Source organism: Exophiala bonariae, assembly GCF_035927105.1.
Source record: "Exophiala bonariae strain CCFEE 5792 chromosome Unknown scaffold_29, whole genome shotgun sequence".
NCBI classification, from domain to species: Eukaryota; Fungi; Ascomycota; class Eurotiomycetes; order Chaetothyriales; family Herpotrichiellaceae; genus Exophiala; species Exophiala bonariae.
The window spans coordinates 294,217-312,674 of NW_027042504.1; the positions used below are offsets into that span (position 1 = coordinate 294,217).

Here is an 18,458-nt window from a genome sequence, read left to right on the forward strand (position 1 = left end):
GACTCTGTGTCCTCTGCTGGTGGATCAGCAACAGGAACAGGGAAGGTCTCGGATTGGCCTCAGTGCAGTCATCGATCGACCAGCGAATGATGGAGAAAGGGGGATGAGAGGATAGGATTTCGATTAGACAATGAATCTGCAAAACACCCCTCCTTCTTCTATCAGTGGATCTTCGTACTCATATCAAGAGACAGAGACGATTTAATGACCGTCACCAAGCATAGTGGGAGAGAGGCGGCCGAATCCTTGCGCTGTTCAATTCCCAAAATCTGGCCTTCTGAGGGAATTGGCCAATTAGACTTTGGAGAAATTTTGTTCCACGTGAGCTTAGATAAGCGCCGAACGCGTTTCTTGTCGATTTGACGCGTCGTGGGCTTGGCGTGTCAATGGCCAAACCAGATCACTGAGTCTGAGAGATCAATCGATATCAAGTCAACAAGTAGCTGTATGGCTAGCAATTAGACACAGACACCGACTTCGCCTCGCTCAGCTTCAATCACAATGGCTCTCGCAGCATCTTCACCGGCTCTAGAAGTCGACCAAATCAATGCCTTGAATGAAGCCGATGATGAAGAAATAGCCCGAGTCCGAGCTGAAAGTACGCAAGACCCCCGCTATCCGAGTCATCTGCTCAAATTGACAGTTACTCTTCTATAGTTCAAGCTCTCTCTCAACGACATAGTCTACTCAGGAGTTCAATCTTATCCTCAACCAGGGCTCAAGCATGGCTTAAGGAGCGACAAGAGGCTGAATCGAGCGATGAGGCTACTCAGGATGATCTGCCGCTCCTGCTAGCATCTTCGAGACAGACATCGAAGACCAATGTCCACCGACTCGCCCTAGGTGTAACTTCTTTTCCCTTCACAGATCCCAGTCCAGAGTGCCAGGCTCTGAATCCGCTTCTAGGAGTTCGCTTCGACATATGTCAACAGGATGGACGCTACACTAAACCGTTCTACCTATTTTGTCGACGCATCTCTGCTTCGAGTCAAGAACTGCGGATTCATCGGCACACTATCCCACCGCTTGTTCCACTCCAGGATTACGAAAAGAAGTATCTTCCACTCGTTGATGAAGGCTACGGTGGTTCAGAGGACTCATTCTCGCATGGCGACAATTCCGCATCTCGAACTCAAGATCTCCACGCTCTGGTCAAATGCGTGCGTCGGGACTTGGTCGCGTGGAAATTGAGGGTCGATGCCATCGAACTAGTGCGAGACCATTTGGGCCTTCCGCATCCTAAGTCCCATACTGGAAATGGTAAAAGCACCGGAGACGGAGGTGAAGCTGAGACCGAGACCACGGAAGACGACCAAATTTCCGATGAAGATTTCGAATCGTCTGGCAAATTTGGCGTCCGTCAACTTGAAAGCGGCAACAAAGATGCGAGCCAAGTACGGATTTTGTGGACTGATGACAGGGTTGGCAGACTTGTGCTCTCCCCTGATGGCGCAATTTTGAAGGTGGTCATTTTGAACGGTGAAGGTCGATTGGCGGAACAAGAGAGAATCATCTCCTCAAACTCAGCAACCATCTATGTTCTCTCCAAGAGGCTGGAAACGCTACACAACACGATACAGCACAGCACGTGAGCAAAGGCACAGATGTTGTAGCTACTCAACATTGCAGAAGCTGAAGCATGCACTGCATAAGAGTGATACGATCAAATCAAATCAAATCAAATCAAGATCTCGAGAAACGCCTGTTCGAGGGCCTGAATGACTCATGGAACGGACACCAACACCAATGCCTATCTGTTGCAATTAGGTGTCTTCTATCAACGAAATAACTGTGTCTAAACCTGTCTCTACTTTTCCGCCTTTTTCCTCCATGAAATCGCTCACAAAGCCTCCCCTGGGGTATGTAAATTTGTCGTTGAGTATTCTGTACATTGGGCTCGATCTATAGCCTCAGGTGCGACGTTTCGACAAGATGAGGTGTGCAAGAACACCAGTCATCTAAATTGACCGCTCTTGTGCTCGTTCAAAGAGAGGGAAATTCGTCTGCACCCGTCTCAAGGAGCCATTCTCAGGGTCTTACCAATTTGGTTTCTGGGGATGTTCGGACGACACAGTGGCAAAGGAGCTACCATCCATGTTTGCTGCATGGCCATCGTGTCGATCATTGTCTACCAATTCCATGACCGAGTCGCTGTCTTTCGGCATGTCGGTAACGGTGGTAGTAATGGTTTTGGTGATGCTCTTGGGCTGTGGAGCATGGCTGCCAGTGTGGCGGAATGTTCGAGTTCGGCTCCGCGATCCAGTGTGTGGGTGTAAATAAGAGCTCTGGTCCGCAGTGCTCCCGAAAATTTTGGGTGCTACACGTCGAAGGAGGAGCTGCAATGCTGGCATGCACGCGCACATGATCCCCACATCAATTTCAAGCATCGACATGTAGCTGACGCCGACATAGTCCCCTGAGACTGTGGTCAGCTTGTGACTTGAGACGTATTTGGAATGAGAGTTGTGCTTACATGTAAAATTGGTTGTTGCGCGGAAGCTGATAAGTGCCTGAAGACGTACCACACTGGTAAGTGTAATACTATATCTCTGGTGTTAGTCAACAACAAACCCGAGGATTAACGACACTTACAAGAGGCCAACACAGAACATGGAGATGATTTGCATCTTCTTCTTCCGTGTCAAAGTCAATTTCAGAATATGCGGGATCGGCAACAAGATGATGAGGATGTCGAAGAGAATGTTGAGCGAAGTCGCGATCCAGGTCAAGAGAAAGACATCGATACAATGCCCTTCCGTCTCACCACTCCAGCTGGTCCAAACATATGACACAGGTGTGCATTGCCAAATGGTTGCTATTATTGTCGCAACAGCATAAGCTGTGCAGATTGCCATCATGCCATATGTAAGTCTCTTGAAGGTGCGGTCGGTGAAGATCCGCAGATAGAATGCAAGGATCGATAACTTGGTGACCGAGATACAGAAATCGTACATGGATTCACCGGCATAGAACCACTGGTAGAGGTTAGAGCAAGGAAATACTGGCTCCAGATGTCGCAATGCCCACCTTCAGTATTGGGGTTATGTTGTCGGGCGGGACTGTGTAAAGATCTCTGCCATACCCCTTGCGGGTACCTAGAGCCATGTCAACGACAAGTCCATCAGGGCAGCCACGCGGGTCTCTGAGAACTTACCTGCAAATTGAGCTGCTGTCGTGAACATCATCACGACCTGTCGAGAATGAGCTGCGTCAGGTTACGGGATCGTGGCAGGACTTACAGTCACGGCAAGGATCAAGACATCATCCAAGCCGAACCCAGCCTTGAATGGTGGTATCCGCGTGCACATTCTCAGAACGACAAATAAGAAGGCGAGGCCTCCGAAGACACCACTGATGACCTCGATTACCAGCGAATTATCTCTTACTGGAACATCGCAATAGCCTAGGGTGGAGTTCGTCGTGGCTAGGAGTTGACCGTCAGCACACTATCCCTCGACAAATCACAGGTGGTAGATCAAACTCACTCAGAACGTTTCTCACTGAGCATACTGTAGCGGAGCATCCGACCACGCTTTGCATAAGCACTTCTGGATTTGTACAGAGGCAGGCTTTGTCTGTTGAGGCGCATGCTAGTTGCTCGAGAACTCGAAGTGAGCAATTTTGCTACAGTGGTTGGTTAACCCAGTGCAAACTTGGTGGTCTTGAGACATTGACTTACGGCACAAGAGGGTATTTGATCCAGCAAATTTTGCGCTTGGACTGCGAGTATGAATATGAAAAGACACAATAAACCCAGCGAGATAGCCATAATTAAGACAGATGCGAAAACAATAACACTATCTTGAAAGGATTAGACTTAGGACCTGCTATCGATGTCGTTGCGAGGAAACTTACCTTTAAAAGTATGCTCCTTTGCTTTCACATAATCCAAGACGTTCGTATATGCGAAAAATCGAAAAGGGATGGCCGCTTGGTACACATAGTTAGCCCGCAAGGGTGATACGTGCAATAGTCTTCCGCGAGCCGTGTCTTCTGCATTGAGCGACAGATGATGATGATCACTTCGCTAGACTAGTCGAACGCTAAGTGGCATCGTTGCTAAAACAGTTTGAGGCACTGCTGTAAACAGGAATCAGGGCGACGAATGTCAAATTCGATCCTTGGTACCAAGCAGAGTCCTCCTAGCCCCAACCATGTGGCATGCAATTAGGGCCATTCTTGTTACTACCTGCCAAGTTTGCTTGCATCGGCCCAAGACCCAAAGATGGCCCAGCAGAAGGGGACATCTACGACCAGGCGATCACGATGTCTAGTGGATACTACTCCAGATTTTGCTGACCTGGTACCTGGCTCTGCTTGGGCCTTGCGCGTTGCAATCCTCCCCAACAGCTCCGACTCCACCCGCTGGTAGCATCCGCGATTGGGCGGCGCAGGCTAGCGCACCTTGCATTGGCGAGAGTTCAGCGACCCTGAGGGAAATTGTGCGCCATTGGAAGCTGAAATTTGGCTATGAAAATGAAGGAATTGGGGTACCTCGTAGATATTGATCCTGCGCCCCCTCGAGAATATTAATACCGTAGCCTCGTTCATAGGCTTTGATAAACGGTCGCATACTGTAGCTACATCGAAGACTACGATTTACAGACTTTTCACATTGTCGAATCTTCTCCACGCTCGATCAGAAACAGGGGTTGTGGCTACAAGAGAGTGTCATTGCAAGATCGTCACACTCACAGCAAATCCTGGGGTTGGAAGCGAGGTGGAGACCTCGGCATACGGGAAAGGGTACAGGAAAAGGTCCACATAGATTTCTACACTCTCATGGTCTCCGAGTCAGACAAAGAGGCAGCCAATGTGGGGACGAGGATGCGTTTGGGCCTCGGGGACCTGGCCCCTGGCCCCCGTAGTGTTGGTTTCTGCAGCCCAGACAAATTCTTCAGCGCCTCGCGGGGAAAGTGGACGCACTATGTAGTACTTCCAATCCAGCGTCTGCCCTGGCGATACATTTGGATGTGGTTGCTAGCGACTGTTCTGCAGTTGGTCTCCGTAAATACGCTAGTAATTGGGTAGTGTCCAGAGTAAAGAAGGAACAAGCGAATTTATTGCCCTTACCCCTAATTATTGGTACCTAACTGCTCGTGAAAGCTGAGATCAACACCAACGAAACCCCAAGAGGCCTGGCTGGGGATGTACCAGCTAAGTCTATGCAATAATAGCAGCGTAAGTCTTTGGCCAGCCACTCTACCAAAGGGGCCACTGAAAGGAAGACAGAGCGAAATTGAAGTTAAAGAGTTTCCCATATGAATCCCGGACTGTGACACGATCGAGAGTTGTTTGACATCTAGGTGTCAAGGAAGGAAGGGAGGACGTTAAATCCCAAAGTTTAGTAAATCTCCCTCCAGATGGCATCTGCGACGAAACTCAGACCTTCAATGTCGGGCATTCTGGAAGCGGGAGATTGTCGATCATCCTCATGGCTGAACTCTCAAAGTGCATTACTCCCTTCTGGAATAAGTAGAGGAGGCACGAGGTAGATTCCCCGTTATTATTGCATTGGGCAGACACAGAGACGAGTCACATTGCATGATCGTCAAGACAGGCTCATTCAGATTTCTTCTTTCCTTGCGTCTCCTTTAGGTTTCGGTTGTTCCTGTGGCTGGCAATGCAGGTGATTGCCGTCGTGAATGATTAAAAGCGAGGGTGTACATGGCTTGAAACCCTCTGCCGTCCTGTGTCAACCGCGACGTGTCAAAGCCTCAGACCCAAATTGCTTCGAGTTTCATCCCCGTACAACTGAACTCCTTACTCTGTTCTCAAGTTTCTCAGCTCACATCATCGTGCAGCCACAGATTTGTTCTGTAATGGACGTCAATCGTGGCGTTTCGTCTCCGCTCACATGTCACCAGCGTTCGATTGCTTACTTTCTAGCAACGTCATGATAGCTCAGGCACGAGGTCTACTCACCTCAGATGGCCACCTAGGTGGGCAAGAAGAACTAGACTTTCTCAGTGTATTCGGTAAGCAGAATAGCCATTTTGATGACGCAAGTGTTTCTTCTACTAGTTTGGAGTTGAGTTCCTTAAGTTCGAGCGAAACAATTACGAAAACCTCAAGGTCTGGACTCTAAACTCCACCGAAATGACGTTACGGTGACGGACTACTGCTTATCATGCAGCACCTCCCACTATTCCAATTCAGGAGCTACATGCCTTTGTCATCATGATGAGGAATATCGCACCTCCTAGCGAGAAATCATGGAATCAGACATCGTCGTTCAAGCAGCCGACACGAATCAATTGCCAAGCTAGTCATGTGGCTTTACAAATATAGTACTGCCCTCTTGACACTATTGCCTGGATCTATACCCGAGCTCAAATCCCGCCACCGGAAAAGGATGGAAGGCGCGAGGCTGATACGAAGTACTCCTTCGTGAGTAAGGCCGCGCTAGACCCTGTTGATCTTTTGCAATCTTTGTGATCCTTGCCACCACCAGAAAGCTTCTGCCTCTGAAGATAGGACGCACAGGTTTCAACGACAATATCAGTGAACTTATCATTTCTCTGGGATGAGCCAGCATAAATCTAAAGCTGCTCGACGCTGTGAATGCTTAAGGAATCGAAATAGTCCACGCTTCCAGAGGCATAAAAATCTAGGTGATAGTGGTCTGACATAAAGTCCTGCCCAATGCGGTATCATGATCGCTGACTTCATGGCTTACATGAGCATCTGAGACCTCAATGGCTGAATTGTGTCACAGACTTGCATGGTACCGCGGATTATGGCCTGCATCGAAATGATGTTCCGTTTTATTCTCTCTTCAATTCATTCACTACAATCGCATTTCTTTGTTGTTCGTCTGGTGCTCTTACCATCATATGATTTATGCTAGCATTTGGAACCAGTGCCGCAGCTTGTGTGATACCAAGCCATAAAGTGCCACGAGGTCGTTTATACTCTTAGGGAAGCCTTGTGGGAGGTTTGCAGAACGCACGCTTGCACCATGTCCAAACAATTGCCGCCTTCAAGGATGAAGAAATTGCTCGATGCTATGGGACTGAAGCTCAACCTTCCTGTCATATTGTTGATGTTCAAGTACGTCTCATAGTTCCTTGGTCCATGCTGCTGAGCCAAGATGGGCCTTTCCATGGTTACTTGGTGTTCTGTGAAGTTTCGAGGCTGACTTTTGCCGATTATAGGGGAGCCGTGGCTCCGACAATCGGTCTAGCAATGTTGGAATCCCTTTAGAGCCCGACCATGACGATTATCACTCACAATCAGCAGATACCAAGATGCACGTGTTGCAGAACACTATTCGACCATCGGTTATCTTATCCCAATCATGTCTTTGTTTGTCGTCCCTATTCTTCCACGGGCCCGATTTATATCAGGGTTGTTTATCACATGCGTAAGAATGACCGGAAGTGTCTCTAACTTATAAGCTTTGAAATGCCTAACCTTGAATAGTTCTTGACCTGCCTTGCGGCGGCACTATCACTGTTTTTCATGTGGATATCAACAAAAGCTAGGAAGAACACCACGCATATCGATAAAGAGGCAATGAGTCATGGGCCGGTTCCTCATACAATGGTGGTACCCTTCAATGCAGCTGCAAGTGCAAATCAAGCTGTCTGGTTTTTCTTCCTATTGTGGGCATATAACACGTGAGCAAGAGATTTCATCATGGAGAGGTGTTTCTGCGCTGATATCTTGAATAGCTTTCGCGCATTTCGACCGCAGTACTTCCTGCCCCTGATAGTGTTCGGCATCTTCTTGAACATAACGGCGACCTATGGCTGCATCTTGCCAACAATGCCACATGTCTACTCACTCAGTAAGCCCACTGCGCAATACATGAATTGAAACTCACCAGATGGCATAGTCAAACGACTACTCGATACGTTTTTCGTGGGCTTTGGCATTGCCTTTGCCGTTCATTTTCTTGTACTACCGGTCACCACCAGGGACCTGGTGACGATGGTTTTAAATGAATACCTGCATCATCTTAAATCTGTTCTAGATGCACAACGAGACTTCATTGCATCATTGAGTGCCAGAGACTGGAACACTCGTGATGCATCTAGTGGTAGCGAGACAGATTATGAGAGTAACGCTGGCAGCAAATCACCATGGCCTGAAGCAGAAGCATGGAGGTCTGCCACTGCTGAGGCTACGGAAGACCAGGTCAAGGTACACTCCCAGATCCGCTATGTCAAGCGGGAGTTTACCTGGTCGAAACTGAGAGCAGGTGATTTCGTCTCCATCATGAAGCTCATGAAAAATATCCTCGTGCCCATCACTGGGATGGAGACAGTCGTGCAGCTAGTACATCGAGTGGAAAGGCTTGGTGGATGGAACTCCATTGAGGCAAATAGAGCGACGCCAGACTTCGGATCTACAACACCCGGCGACATACCTATCGAAAGCGAAAAGGAGCTCTGGAAGAGATTTTTCGTGAACTTATCTGCATCGACGCACGACATATGGGAAGCCATGCTCCAAGGACTTGACTACGCATTCTTTACTCTTCAGATTACTCGAAAACCTGCATTTTCAACCAAAGAGGACTTTCTTGCAAGAGGCGCCACAGCGGAAGGCGGAGGATTTGCGACATTTCTAGAACAAACCATCCAAGACTTCCTAACCGCGAGGGAAGAGCCGTTGAAAGAGTGGTGTCGCCTGACTGGTCAGGATGGTGTTCCCGGTGCAACATCCAAAAACCCACTTAGTCAACGACATCAATCTCAATTGTATCTCATTTTGAATGTGAGTTGAACGAGAGCCTTTAGTGGTTACGCTGTGCTAAAACAAACCTAGATTGAATACTGCATCGTTACTACCGCGAAAGCAATCCTCGACCTCGTACGCTTTGCTGATTTGAAGGTCACTGATGGCACGATGGCGAAGAAACGGTTGATCGTGCCGACTCTGAAGCAAATGAAGAAATGGGGGAAATCATTATTCACCCGCGAGGACAGCAATCTGGATTATCAGACTTACAGTTATCGCAGTGGAACTCCGACCGTGCACCTAGGCGATGCGCTGGGTGTGACTAGAGACCCGGAACATCTCCCTCCAACCAATCTTTACGAACGCGTAACGGACCAGTTTCGCGTTATACCTAAGGTTCTTGGTTCCGGCGAGTCCTGGTTCGGGTTCAAGGTGGCTTCGGGAACCATGTTCATTGCCATCACTTGCTTTTTAAGGAACTCGCAAGAATTCTACATCAAACAACGTATCATATGGGGTTCAATCATGGTCTCCATCAGTATGTCACAAACAGCAGGGTCTGGCTTATATGGGCAGTTCGTCCGCATATTCGGCACCTTCCTGGCCATGGTCTTCTCTTATATTGATTGGTATATTGTCGACGGGCATACCGCTGGGGTAATTGTCTTTCTTGGCATTACTATGTTTCTCTACCACTATCTATTAGTGACGAAGCCCGATGACCCTGTCATACCTATGATCGGAATGATCACAGTTATACTGATCGTCGGGTACGAACTTCAGGTAAAACAAGTCGGAGAAGCTATTTCCATCTCCAATGGGCAAGTGTTTCACCCGGTATATGAGCTGGCCCCTTACAGGTTGGCCGCCGTTCTCGGAGGTGTTGGTGTCGCCTCATTCTTGAGTTATTTTCCGACAGTGAACACTGCAAGAGCTGAGATGAGAAAAGATCTCGGAAAGACTGAATACCTACTTGGCCAATATTATAGCTCCACGCACAAGGCAGTGGTACTCCGATTGAGAGACCTCGGCGGAGATCCGGCAGATAAATCCAGTCCGATCAGAAGGGTTGAGAAGGCCCGAAACAAGCTGTTTGCGAAACAGCTCATCCTCATTCAAGGCATGAAGAATCATTTACATTTCATGAGATGGGAACCGACTTTTGGGGGTAAGTTCCCGAGAGACACATATGAACGATTGCTAGACCGCACTCGAAAGTAAGTCGTCCCTTTTTTGGCTGTAACAGTCCTTTCTTACGATGACCTGACCAATGTTTCTAGTATTCTGCGCTTTACCGCAATGATAGCCTTCGTCACCAAAACCTTCAAAGAGCTGCCAGAGGACACACATACGAACAGTATAGCCGCAACTACTCTGTCCACTGATAGTACCTGGGCGAAGGACTTCAAGGAAGTGATGTCCACAATTGAAATCACATCTCATGGAGTGACCTCTCTGCTTGCCATCCTCTCCGGAGCAATAACTTCAGGACGCCCACTTCCCCCATATCTTCGAACGCCGGAGCCCTACCACCTAGGCGAAGCCTTGGATGGAGTCGAGACTGATATTCTGAACACCAAGCACGTCTGCGAGCCTGGCTATTCAGCCTTTGCAGTCATGCAGCTGAGCACAACGATGCTGGCTGAGGATCTTGCAGGGCTCTTGGAGGACACGAAGCTACTCGTTGGAGAAGCCGAGTTCAATCTTGATATTGTGCAGGACGACTACGAGAAGAGCGTTGGGACTAATTTTGTACCGTCTACTATATTTGCTTCGAAAAAGGAGGAGTGATCTTGAGCCGTGCCCGAGCACGGGACCTAGTCCCACGGAGGGATCATTCTCGGGGATGGTCGATGTTGGCGACACCTCCTGGACAGCTCGTATTGGCTGACTAAACGAAAATGTGGCGTGTTCTAAATATTTCTCTGCGACAAGAAACTGCTTCAAATTTTGAGTGTCACTCTCAAGGACCCGGGGACGAGTACATTGATCTGGTAATGGTAGTTCTTTTTTTGTATCTGTAATAAGCCTCTAGAGTCTAGATAATTGCAATAAATTCTCCAACAACAACATTCTAGCACCAAACGGGCCTGTGCTCCTATGGGTTTCAGGGGTCAGGTCCATGAAATAACTATTCAAATATTTTACTCCGGGTATACTCGGCACTCCAGAGGCCACCCTAGGGGCCACTAGCGCGAGGGATACGAGGTACATGATTCTGTGAATCTACATGTCGGAAGACTAGGAAAACATGCCTGCGGCTTCGTATCTTAAGGAGATCCACTGTCTTTAGTTGGGGGAAAGATTTCCTCTGAAGCCGTTAGATCGTACGATCCTTACTAGCACAAGCACAAGTTGTGGGGCAACAATGCCCAGAGGCAGGTGTTCCAGCATTGCCTCCAGATGTAGCTTGCAGGGACAAGGACAGGTAGCAGATGCCCAGATTCTGCACTAGATTCACAAATCAATCTCCTGTCTGGCCAGGCATCAAAAGACGCACACTTAATTACCTGCTGGAAAGTCATCATGTGGGCTCTTCATCTTGTCGAGTTCCGAGGCTGTGCGGCCATGAAGAGTAAGTAATGTGCTGCGCCCCTGAAATTCCTCAGGATCTCCCACCAATTCGTTATTTTCAGGGCACATCAACACATCTCCGTTTTCTTCAAGCATAGACGGACCAAAGAACAGCTGCGTTCGGTGCAAGTACAGGTACATGCGGAGAAAATCGCAGCTTGTGATCGACAGCCCAGTCAGGTGGGATACCATGTGGGACGAGCACACACCCGGTTCCCGAGGTTTGCACAAAGTCGATGTTTAGTTAAGTTCGTGAACTGACACTTTCCAAGAATTCGCTTATTTTCGCTTCTTGAAGCAACGGTCACGACAATTCTTCACAACATATGCATATCAAATAGGCGCAACAAATCAAGGCCCAGATGGTCGGAAGAACCACGTTCAGCTTCCTTTCACCATGCTAGTTAGTCTCTGGTGCCGTGACTTACCTCTTTCGCAGAACGTGCGAAAATGACACCCAGCCAGGCCCTAAACCTGCATTCGACCTGTTGATCTGCACCGAGTTTGTGCATATTAATCATCTCAGAGGCGGGGAAGGCGACCTGCAATCACCTGTCTCATTCATGCGGCCCAGCTCGTGTTGACATTTGTTAGTGAATGTGATGTCCTGAACCACCCAAGGTTGGGCACCTGCGGTGTGAAAAGCCGGCGGGCCGTTTAGGTACCAAACTTAACTCAGCGAACGAGAGTTCTCGCTACGGTCCAGGGCGGATCACCTTGTGCCTTAGATAGCACGGATGCCCCTTTCCGACATTGACTAAGGGCATCTAGCCTTCTCTGAGTGACACGATCTGCAGGTACTGCACTTCATGCTTGTGCCAGGTTTTGTTGCAACGAACCCCCAAGCCACAATCAAAGTCTCCCGAGGTCAATTACCAGGTGCGGTGTACCAGCACAGCGAACTCCCTTTTAGCTTTTCAGGTATCAAAACTCAATCACAAAAATTTCTCTTGACGACTGGACGGTTTGGTCTGAGAAACCACAATCCCCAGGTTTCTCTCTCGCATCCGGGGTTGGATAGTCACACGATCAGTGATTCGGAATATCATTGACAAGACTCCTATTTACGGCTTGATTTGCCCCTCTTCCACATATCAATCTGCAATTGTTTGGGACAAGCTACTTGATTCAGGCTATCAGAAGGGCATGCAACTCACCTCGGACGACAGCGGCTTGGGATCTATGTTGAGCATGGCAATGTGCGCCATTCTCGTGTTGCTGTGGGTTTCAGCATGGTACTAATGGAGGCTGGAGCTGCAAATGCATTTCAAAGCTATTCCGGGAAAGTTGACAATCCCCTGGAAGCAAGACAGAACACGGGAACACTTGCCCTCTAATTCTTTTGCTCCTCAACCTGGGCGAGGAGCGGACATTACGTACAATTATGCACCATATAGTACTCCTACTCGGAGGTGTGTAAATAGCGAATGGATTCCCAGGTTCCTCGCTTGACTCTTGGTTCGATATCATCGTCCTCAAGAGCGGTAGTTAGGTGATCCACTGTAACCATGCATCCAGGTACTCGAACGTTCGTGACTGCAGCTGTGGTTACAGGCTTGGCTGCTGTTCTTGTGTTCTCGCGCATGTATTCTCGGTTCATTTTGGTTAAACATGCTGGAGTTGAAGACTACTTGATTGTGCTGGCCTTCATCTTCTCTGTTGGACTCACGGCTGTGATCGGCCTTGGTGAGTTGAACAACACTGGGCCCATGAATTCTCATCGTCGCTTCTGACACGGAGCCTGGTAGAAGTGAAAAATGGCTTTGGCGAGCATACGGCTGATCTGGCTCCCGAGGCTTTCGTTACGATATTCAAGGTCAGCCTTTCCAGTGCTCACTGCGTCCCTGCAGCCTATGTGCTAACAGAATAGTTCAGCTACTATATGTCAGCATCATCATGTACAGCCTTGGACTGTTAACCCTCAAGACATCGATTCTGTTCCAATACCTGCGTTTTTTTGTGCACAGAACCTTCCGACGACTCGCTTGGGCGCTCATGGCCCTTGTCGTGATCGGTGGCTCAGTCTTGGTGCTCACATCTTCCCTTTCGTGTCTTCCTGTCGCCTTCAATTGGGACAAGACGATCGTGGGAGGTCATTGTCTCAATCAGCCTCCGCTGTGGTACTTCATGGCCGGCTTCACCATAGTTACCGACATCGCGGTGTTGATCTTGCCTATGCCAGTTCTCCGAAGCTTGCACCTGCCAAGGAGACAAAAATACACCTTGATGGCTACGTTCGGACTGGCTGGATTGTAAGTTTCATCCATTCCCATCTATAGCACATCTTTCCCTTTGCTCACAACACCATGGCTGACATCAACAGCGGCTGCATTACTGCCATACTCAGGCTACAGTCTCTGCACGCATCCAGTGTGTCGACAGACATCATGTATGATGGACCACCAGCCCACGCATGGTCGAGCGCCGAACTCAACATTGGTATCATCTGTGCCTGTGTGCCTAGTCTCCGCCCACTTTTCAGCCTTGCTTTCCCAAGATTCTTCTCCACCAGCAGACCAGAATACCTGTCCAACCCATATCCTCCTGGCGCCTCGTATCAGCGAAATGATAGCACAGTGGAACTATCTCGGGTTGCCAAAACGCAATATGAAACGACCGCTGTCAGGTCACAGCTGGACAACACTAGTACAGAGGTGGATGATGACAAGGCCATTCATATCAAGCAAAATTGGTCTGTTACAGAGAACCACATATCGGCTTAAAACATGAACCCGGTCAAAAGACATCGGAAGAATAGTTGTACCAGCCATGCAAATACGAGGCCCAGTTTTGATGCTCGTCTTTCCTGACTATTTAGCGTTCTGTAATTTTGTAACACCACCCAGTAGTTTACAAGTCTTTGAAGAAGCTCCCTCACCAAGTGCCCTCATTCTTTCACACGAGAACAAAAAAAGGCCCCCAGCTACGCTTTTCGATGAACAGGGTTCGGGTGTCATCGTGGCATCCTAAGCACTTAGTCCCCCTCCGCCTCCTAATAGGATGGCATTCTCGAGATACCTGAATACGCTGCTTCTTGCCCCTCTCATATTCGTGATTTTCAAAAGAAGCCGGCTATTCAGTGGCATTGAGGATTCAACAGATGGTCCGGAATAATCCAACTGGCGATCTCCAGGTACTGCACCTTCATCAAGAGGCGAGTGTAATCGCCTCACGCAGCTTGTATTGATATACGAGATTGAACTAGCGACCAACCATGACAAAATCACCAACCACAAACCACAATATTGCAACATGAGACAAAAGAACGTATTATAGAAATCAAAGGGTCTGTTAGGCACTCAATTGAGGACCTTTTGCAAGAATTCGGATACTTGGATGAGTTGTGGGCGTCAACTCTAGGATAACAAGAATAGACTGTAATCAATAAGGCTGAGGGCTACCGATTGCTGTCAGCATTTAACTACTGGCTGTTAATGATTACACTCATAACAACAGGTACACTACTTCAAGCTGCTAGCTAGATTATTCATTGGGAGCAATTTGTTTGGTTTGATAAAGCAGCCAGACTCAAGTTCGGCGTGTAGCACGCCGGCTGCCGTTGCAGGATTGAAATATTTCCTCAATATGAATTAAATGGTCCAAGGGAACAGATTCAGATTTTGAGTAAGCACTGATATGCTAGCTGTATTTCTGCGTGCAGGGACTACTGTTCTCTTCTGCGGTGCCGTTGTTGCAATCCCCTCTATATCGCCGCTTGGCCTGAAAGTATTGTACTGAGACCGGGGACTGTGTCATATTTCTCACGTAAATGATTTCAAACTTCAAACCTGATATCTCACGAGTTCCCGCCATGAACATCAAAACTGTTACTCTTCCCAGGCTAGTGCTTGATTTCGAAGCTGAGGACAGTACTCCGCCCCGTGGGCGACTACTCCTGAAGTCAGGTACAAGCAGCAACTGATTACTGCACAGGTAACCCAATCGCTATAGTGGCAGGGGCAAGTAAGCACAGCAAAAGCGTAATCCAAACTTTGTATAAAGTCATCTTCCCGCCCACGTCTTTTGGACTGTGAATGTGTTGTTCATTAAACACTTAATTGTCTCACTTCAGCAAGCTTTCGACTTTCACTACATAACACACTCGCTATATTCATTCGCTTTCAAAGACAACTTTCGATTCTTCAAACGACCAACATGCATTTCTCCAGCCTTTTCAGCTCGGCAGCGCTCCTTGCCCTCGCCTCCGCATCTGTTCTTCCTCTCACGCAAAGAGATAACTGCATTCCCGCAGTTACTGCCCACCAGATCGTTGATGACTTTATCAAGACCTTGACGGAATTTGACGAGAAGAACGCACAGAACCTTCTGGCCGACGCTCACTTCAGCGACACCTCCTCTTCAATCAATTTCTTCACCGGAGCACCGCTCGACGGCTACACCTTCCCCAACAAGACTGCGTTCATTGGTGGTCAAGGTGCACAGCCCCCGGTGGATGTTAAGCTCATCAAGATGGATTCAGTCACATGTGATGGTATCATCGCCTTCAGATGGGTGGCCAACTTCGACAAGACAATTGCCAAGGGTATCAATATCCTCTATACCAAACTCGTCGGCACCGACCCCAATGTGGTTGGGCCAAAGGGTTACCAGATCCAGACCATCTTCAGCGAGTTCAACTCGGCTACGTGGAACATCGGCTTCGGCGGTACCACCACTCCTCCTCAGCAGTCTGCTGTGCTCAAGATGTAGGAGGCTGCAGATAACTTCTAAAACACTTGGGTTATCTTCACTGGGTAGGAAGGGTTGCATGGCAGGTTCATAGTTTGGGGCTTGAGCTTGATCCTGGCTCACTATTGGGTCGAGAAAACGTTGTCGGGGGTATGTTGAGAGCCAAAACTGGGGCATAGCATAGTTGGAAGAAGAAATTGGCTTGGTAGTTCAATTCAGGATGGGACTTTTGTATACAGCTAGATATCTTGGAAAACTTTCCTCAGAACACTACACATCGCTGCATATACTCTCCGGCCACTATGCTTTCTATTCTTGATTGTGCAAGGACAGGCATACATATGTCAAGGTTTGCGCTGTTCTAAGTTGGTCAAAAACTCTCTTCAAATTCGCCTGACTCAGAGCCCGTCCAGCCAGTGATGGATTTCGTAATAGGTTGCGAGATTGATAGCAAGGCTGTGCCCAGGGACACCGTCAGATGTCCAGACAAATCTATGAAAGGGGCAGTCTCGCTCTCTCAACGCCTAACGGCAAAGCAGTTGGGTGACTCCTATTTTCAGGAGCCTTACGGAACGTGCAGAGGGTATAATGGACTTTCTACCGACCCCTGCACCCACGTGAAGCTATGGCAGCAAATTGATGGGATAGCGTGACGTTGACCACGCTAAAGAAATTCTCCGAATCTATTTTGAGCGTTATGAATCTCCCGTTGAATTAACTTAGACACTTGATCTGAGACAGCTCGCAACAAAGCGGCTAGTTTCCATCTTCGTGATCTTGGAGATCTAATGTAACCACTGCTGATGTCCCTATCAGGGGGAATTGGTACATCGTACACTTGTAGACACAACTGTTCGAACCCCACGCGACCCATGGTCATGACTGAGGTCGACGCCGTGATCATAGAGAGCATTGTTCAGATATTCTCAGCCTTTGCGCGGACCAAAGCTCATCATTATTTTCGAAGTATCATTTTTTTCGAAGTCACTTGGAGGTCCTTCGTCTCAGGGTGCTTCCTTGGGGAAGAAGAATTAATCTTGGAGGAGTGGAAGGATTTTGTGCCTTCTTAATCAGTATGCTGGTTAAAAGCTTAACCACCAAGACACGAACTTCAGTTAGTTAGCCCACGGCGAGACCCCGGAATCTATAAGTATGTCTCAGATAGCTAAACGTTGGCTTAGCAACTACTCTTCACTATATGATGCCTTGAAAATGAAGTTGCCTGTTCTCTTTTCCAATCCTCCGTCTCCTTCGAATGCACTCTGAGTACGCATATTTAAGTACGTATCTCGTGGAAGCTTCATATAGCACTCCTCAAGCCGCCTAAGAACAAAACAACACACCTCTTTACGCGATCAACGAAGCCTAACATACGACACAACATGATGTTCTCACGCAGTTACACAGCCTTGCTAGCGACGACAGCCATGCTGTTCCACACAATCGCAGCAGCCGAATCCACCACGGCCACTGTTGTTACCATCACCGCTGCCTCCCCAGCTTCATCCATCACCACAGGCTCATACACACTCTGCCAATTCTACTCCAGCGTTCCCGGCGCGACCGGCGGTGCATCAGGCACATCGTCGCTCTTACCTCCATGCCCATCGTCCATCATCACCTACTCCTACACGACCATCTCTGTTCCGACAACCACCTTGCTCAGCAGCACACTCGGGCAGCCAACCTCCACTTCGTATACTTTGTGTCAGTTCTACTCGAGCCTTCCCGCTATCACGCCAGAGGCGACTTCAGCAGGCATGACTACGATATTGCCCGGTTGTCCTTCGGATCTTGTGACCATGACTTATGTCTTGCCGACCTTGGCAACGGCGACTGTGCCTTCGACTCCGTTGGCCTCTATTCAGTCTGCTACCGCTAATGCTGCTTCTGGAAGTGGACTGGTGTCTAGTTTCTCTGGGCTGGCTGCTCCTACAGCTGCGGTTGATAAGTTGGCCGTTGCCGGTATTGGAGCGCTTTTTGCAGTTGTCGGGGTATTCTGAAGTGAATGCCCAACGAAGTTCTGGGAAGGGGCGGTGCACCACAGATTTGAGAGTCTTCGTGCTTTGTGTATGAAAGTACTGTAAGATCAATACCTATATAACAGATCCTGGTTTTCTCAGTCTAAGGGATGACTTCTTGCTCAAAAATCTGCGCCAAGGGTTGAAATGAAGATAATATCAGAGCAAGTCTTCGTCCTCTCTCTGGAGATTGTGGTTCAGTCGAGTAATTTGTATTTCAGAATTCCTGACCCCTTTCAGACGCTCCAGCCTCTCATGTGCATACTTACGTGCAAAGCCATGCTGAGAAAAGGGGGGTGGCTGATCTTTGACGAGCGTCAGCTGCTGAGATAACCGCTTGCTAGTGACGCAGCTGAGGACTAGAAGTTCCTTATCAGGCGACAACCACTGAGCTGCGTAGCCAGAGAACTTGAGTATACTCTCGAGGGGCATGCGACCAATCAGGCTAGAATTTGACTTCCACAGCAAAAGCCTCATTGACGCGAT

The 18,458-nt window shown here is 48.5% G+C and overlaps 6 protein-coding genes across 6 annotated transcripts; 5 read left to right on the plus strand and 1 right to left on the minus strand.

Annotated features, from left to right (window-relative positions):
* Positions 1-501: 501 nt before the first annotated feature.
* LTR84_007423 (uncharacterized protein) lies at positions 502-1,592 on the plus strand (the record flags this gene model as incomplete). Its single annotated transcript, XM_064850976.1, has 2 exons — positions 502-598; positions 658-1,592. 2 exons carry the CDS (start codon positions 502-504, stop codon positions 1,590-1,592), a joined length of 1,032 nt encoding a protein of 343 aa, XP_064702245.1.
* Positions 1,593-2,036: 444 nt separating this feature from the next.
* LTR84_007424 (uncharacterized protein) lies at positions 2,037-3,589 on the minus strand (the record flags this gene model as incomplete). Its single annotated transcript, XM_064850977.1, has 7 exons — positions 2,037-2,416; positions 2,474-2,541; positions 2,593-2,975; positions 3,028-3,095; positions 3,155-3,191; positions 3,240-3,424; positions 3,511-3,589. 7 exons carry the CDS (start codon positions 3,587-3,589, stop codon positions 2,037-2,039), a joined length of 1,200 nt encoding a protein of 399 aa, XP_064702246.1.
* Positions 3,590-7,935: 4,346 nt separating this feature from the next.
* Positions 7,936-10,479, plus strand: LTR84_007425 (uncharacterized protein; the record flags this gene model as incomplete). The annotated part of the gene is made up of 3 exons (XM_064850978.1): positions 7,936-8,724; positions 8,776-9,905; positions 9,969-10,479. 3 exons carry the CDS (start codon positions 7,936-7,938, stop codon positions 10,477-10,479), a joined length of 2,430 nt encoding a protein of 809 aa, XP_064702247.1.
* Positions 10,480-12,770: 2,291 nt separating this feature from the next.
* LTR84_007426 (uncharacterized protein) lies at positions 12,771-13,985 on the plus strand (the record flags this gene model as incomplete). The annotated part of the gene is made up of 4 exons (XM_064850979.1): positions 12,771-12,948; positions 13,011-13,078; positions 13,138-13,514; positions 13,586-13,985. 4 exons carry the CDS (start codon positions 12,771-12,773, stop codon positions 13,983-13,985), a joined length of 1,023 nt encoding a protein of 340 aa, XP_064702248.1.
* A 1,432-nt stretch (positions 13,986-15,417) lies between these two features.
* Positions 15,418-15,972, plus strand: LTR84_007427 (uncharacterized protein; the record flags this gene model as incomplete). Its single annotated transcript, XM_064850980.1, has 1 exon — positions 15,418-15,972. The coding sequence occupies one exon, from the start codon at positions 15,418-15,420 to the stop codon at positions 15,970-15,972; it is 555 nt and encodes a 184-aa protein (XP_064702249.1).
* Positions 15,973-17,378: 1,406 nt separating this feature from the next.
* LTR84_007428 (uncharacterized protein) lies at positions 17,379-17,954 on the plus strand (the record flags this gene model as incomplete). Its single annotated transcript, XM_064850981.1, has 1 exon — positions 17,379-17,954. The coding sequence occupies one exon, from the start codon at positions 17,379-17,381 to the stop codon at positions 17,952-17,954; it is 576 nt and encodes a 191-aa protein (XP_064702250.1).
* Positions 17,955-18,458: the final 504 nt, after the last annotated feature.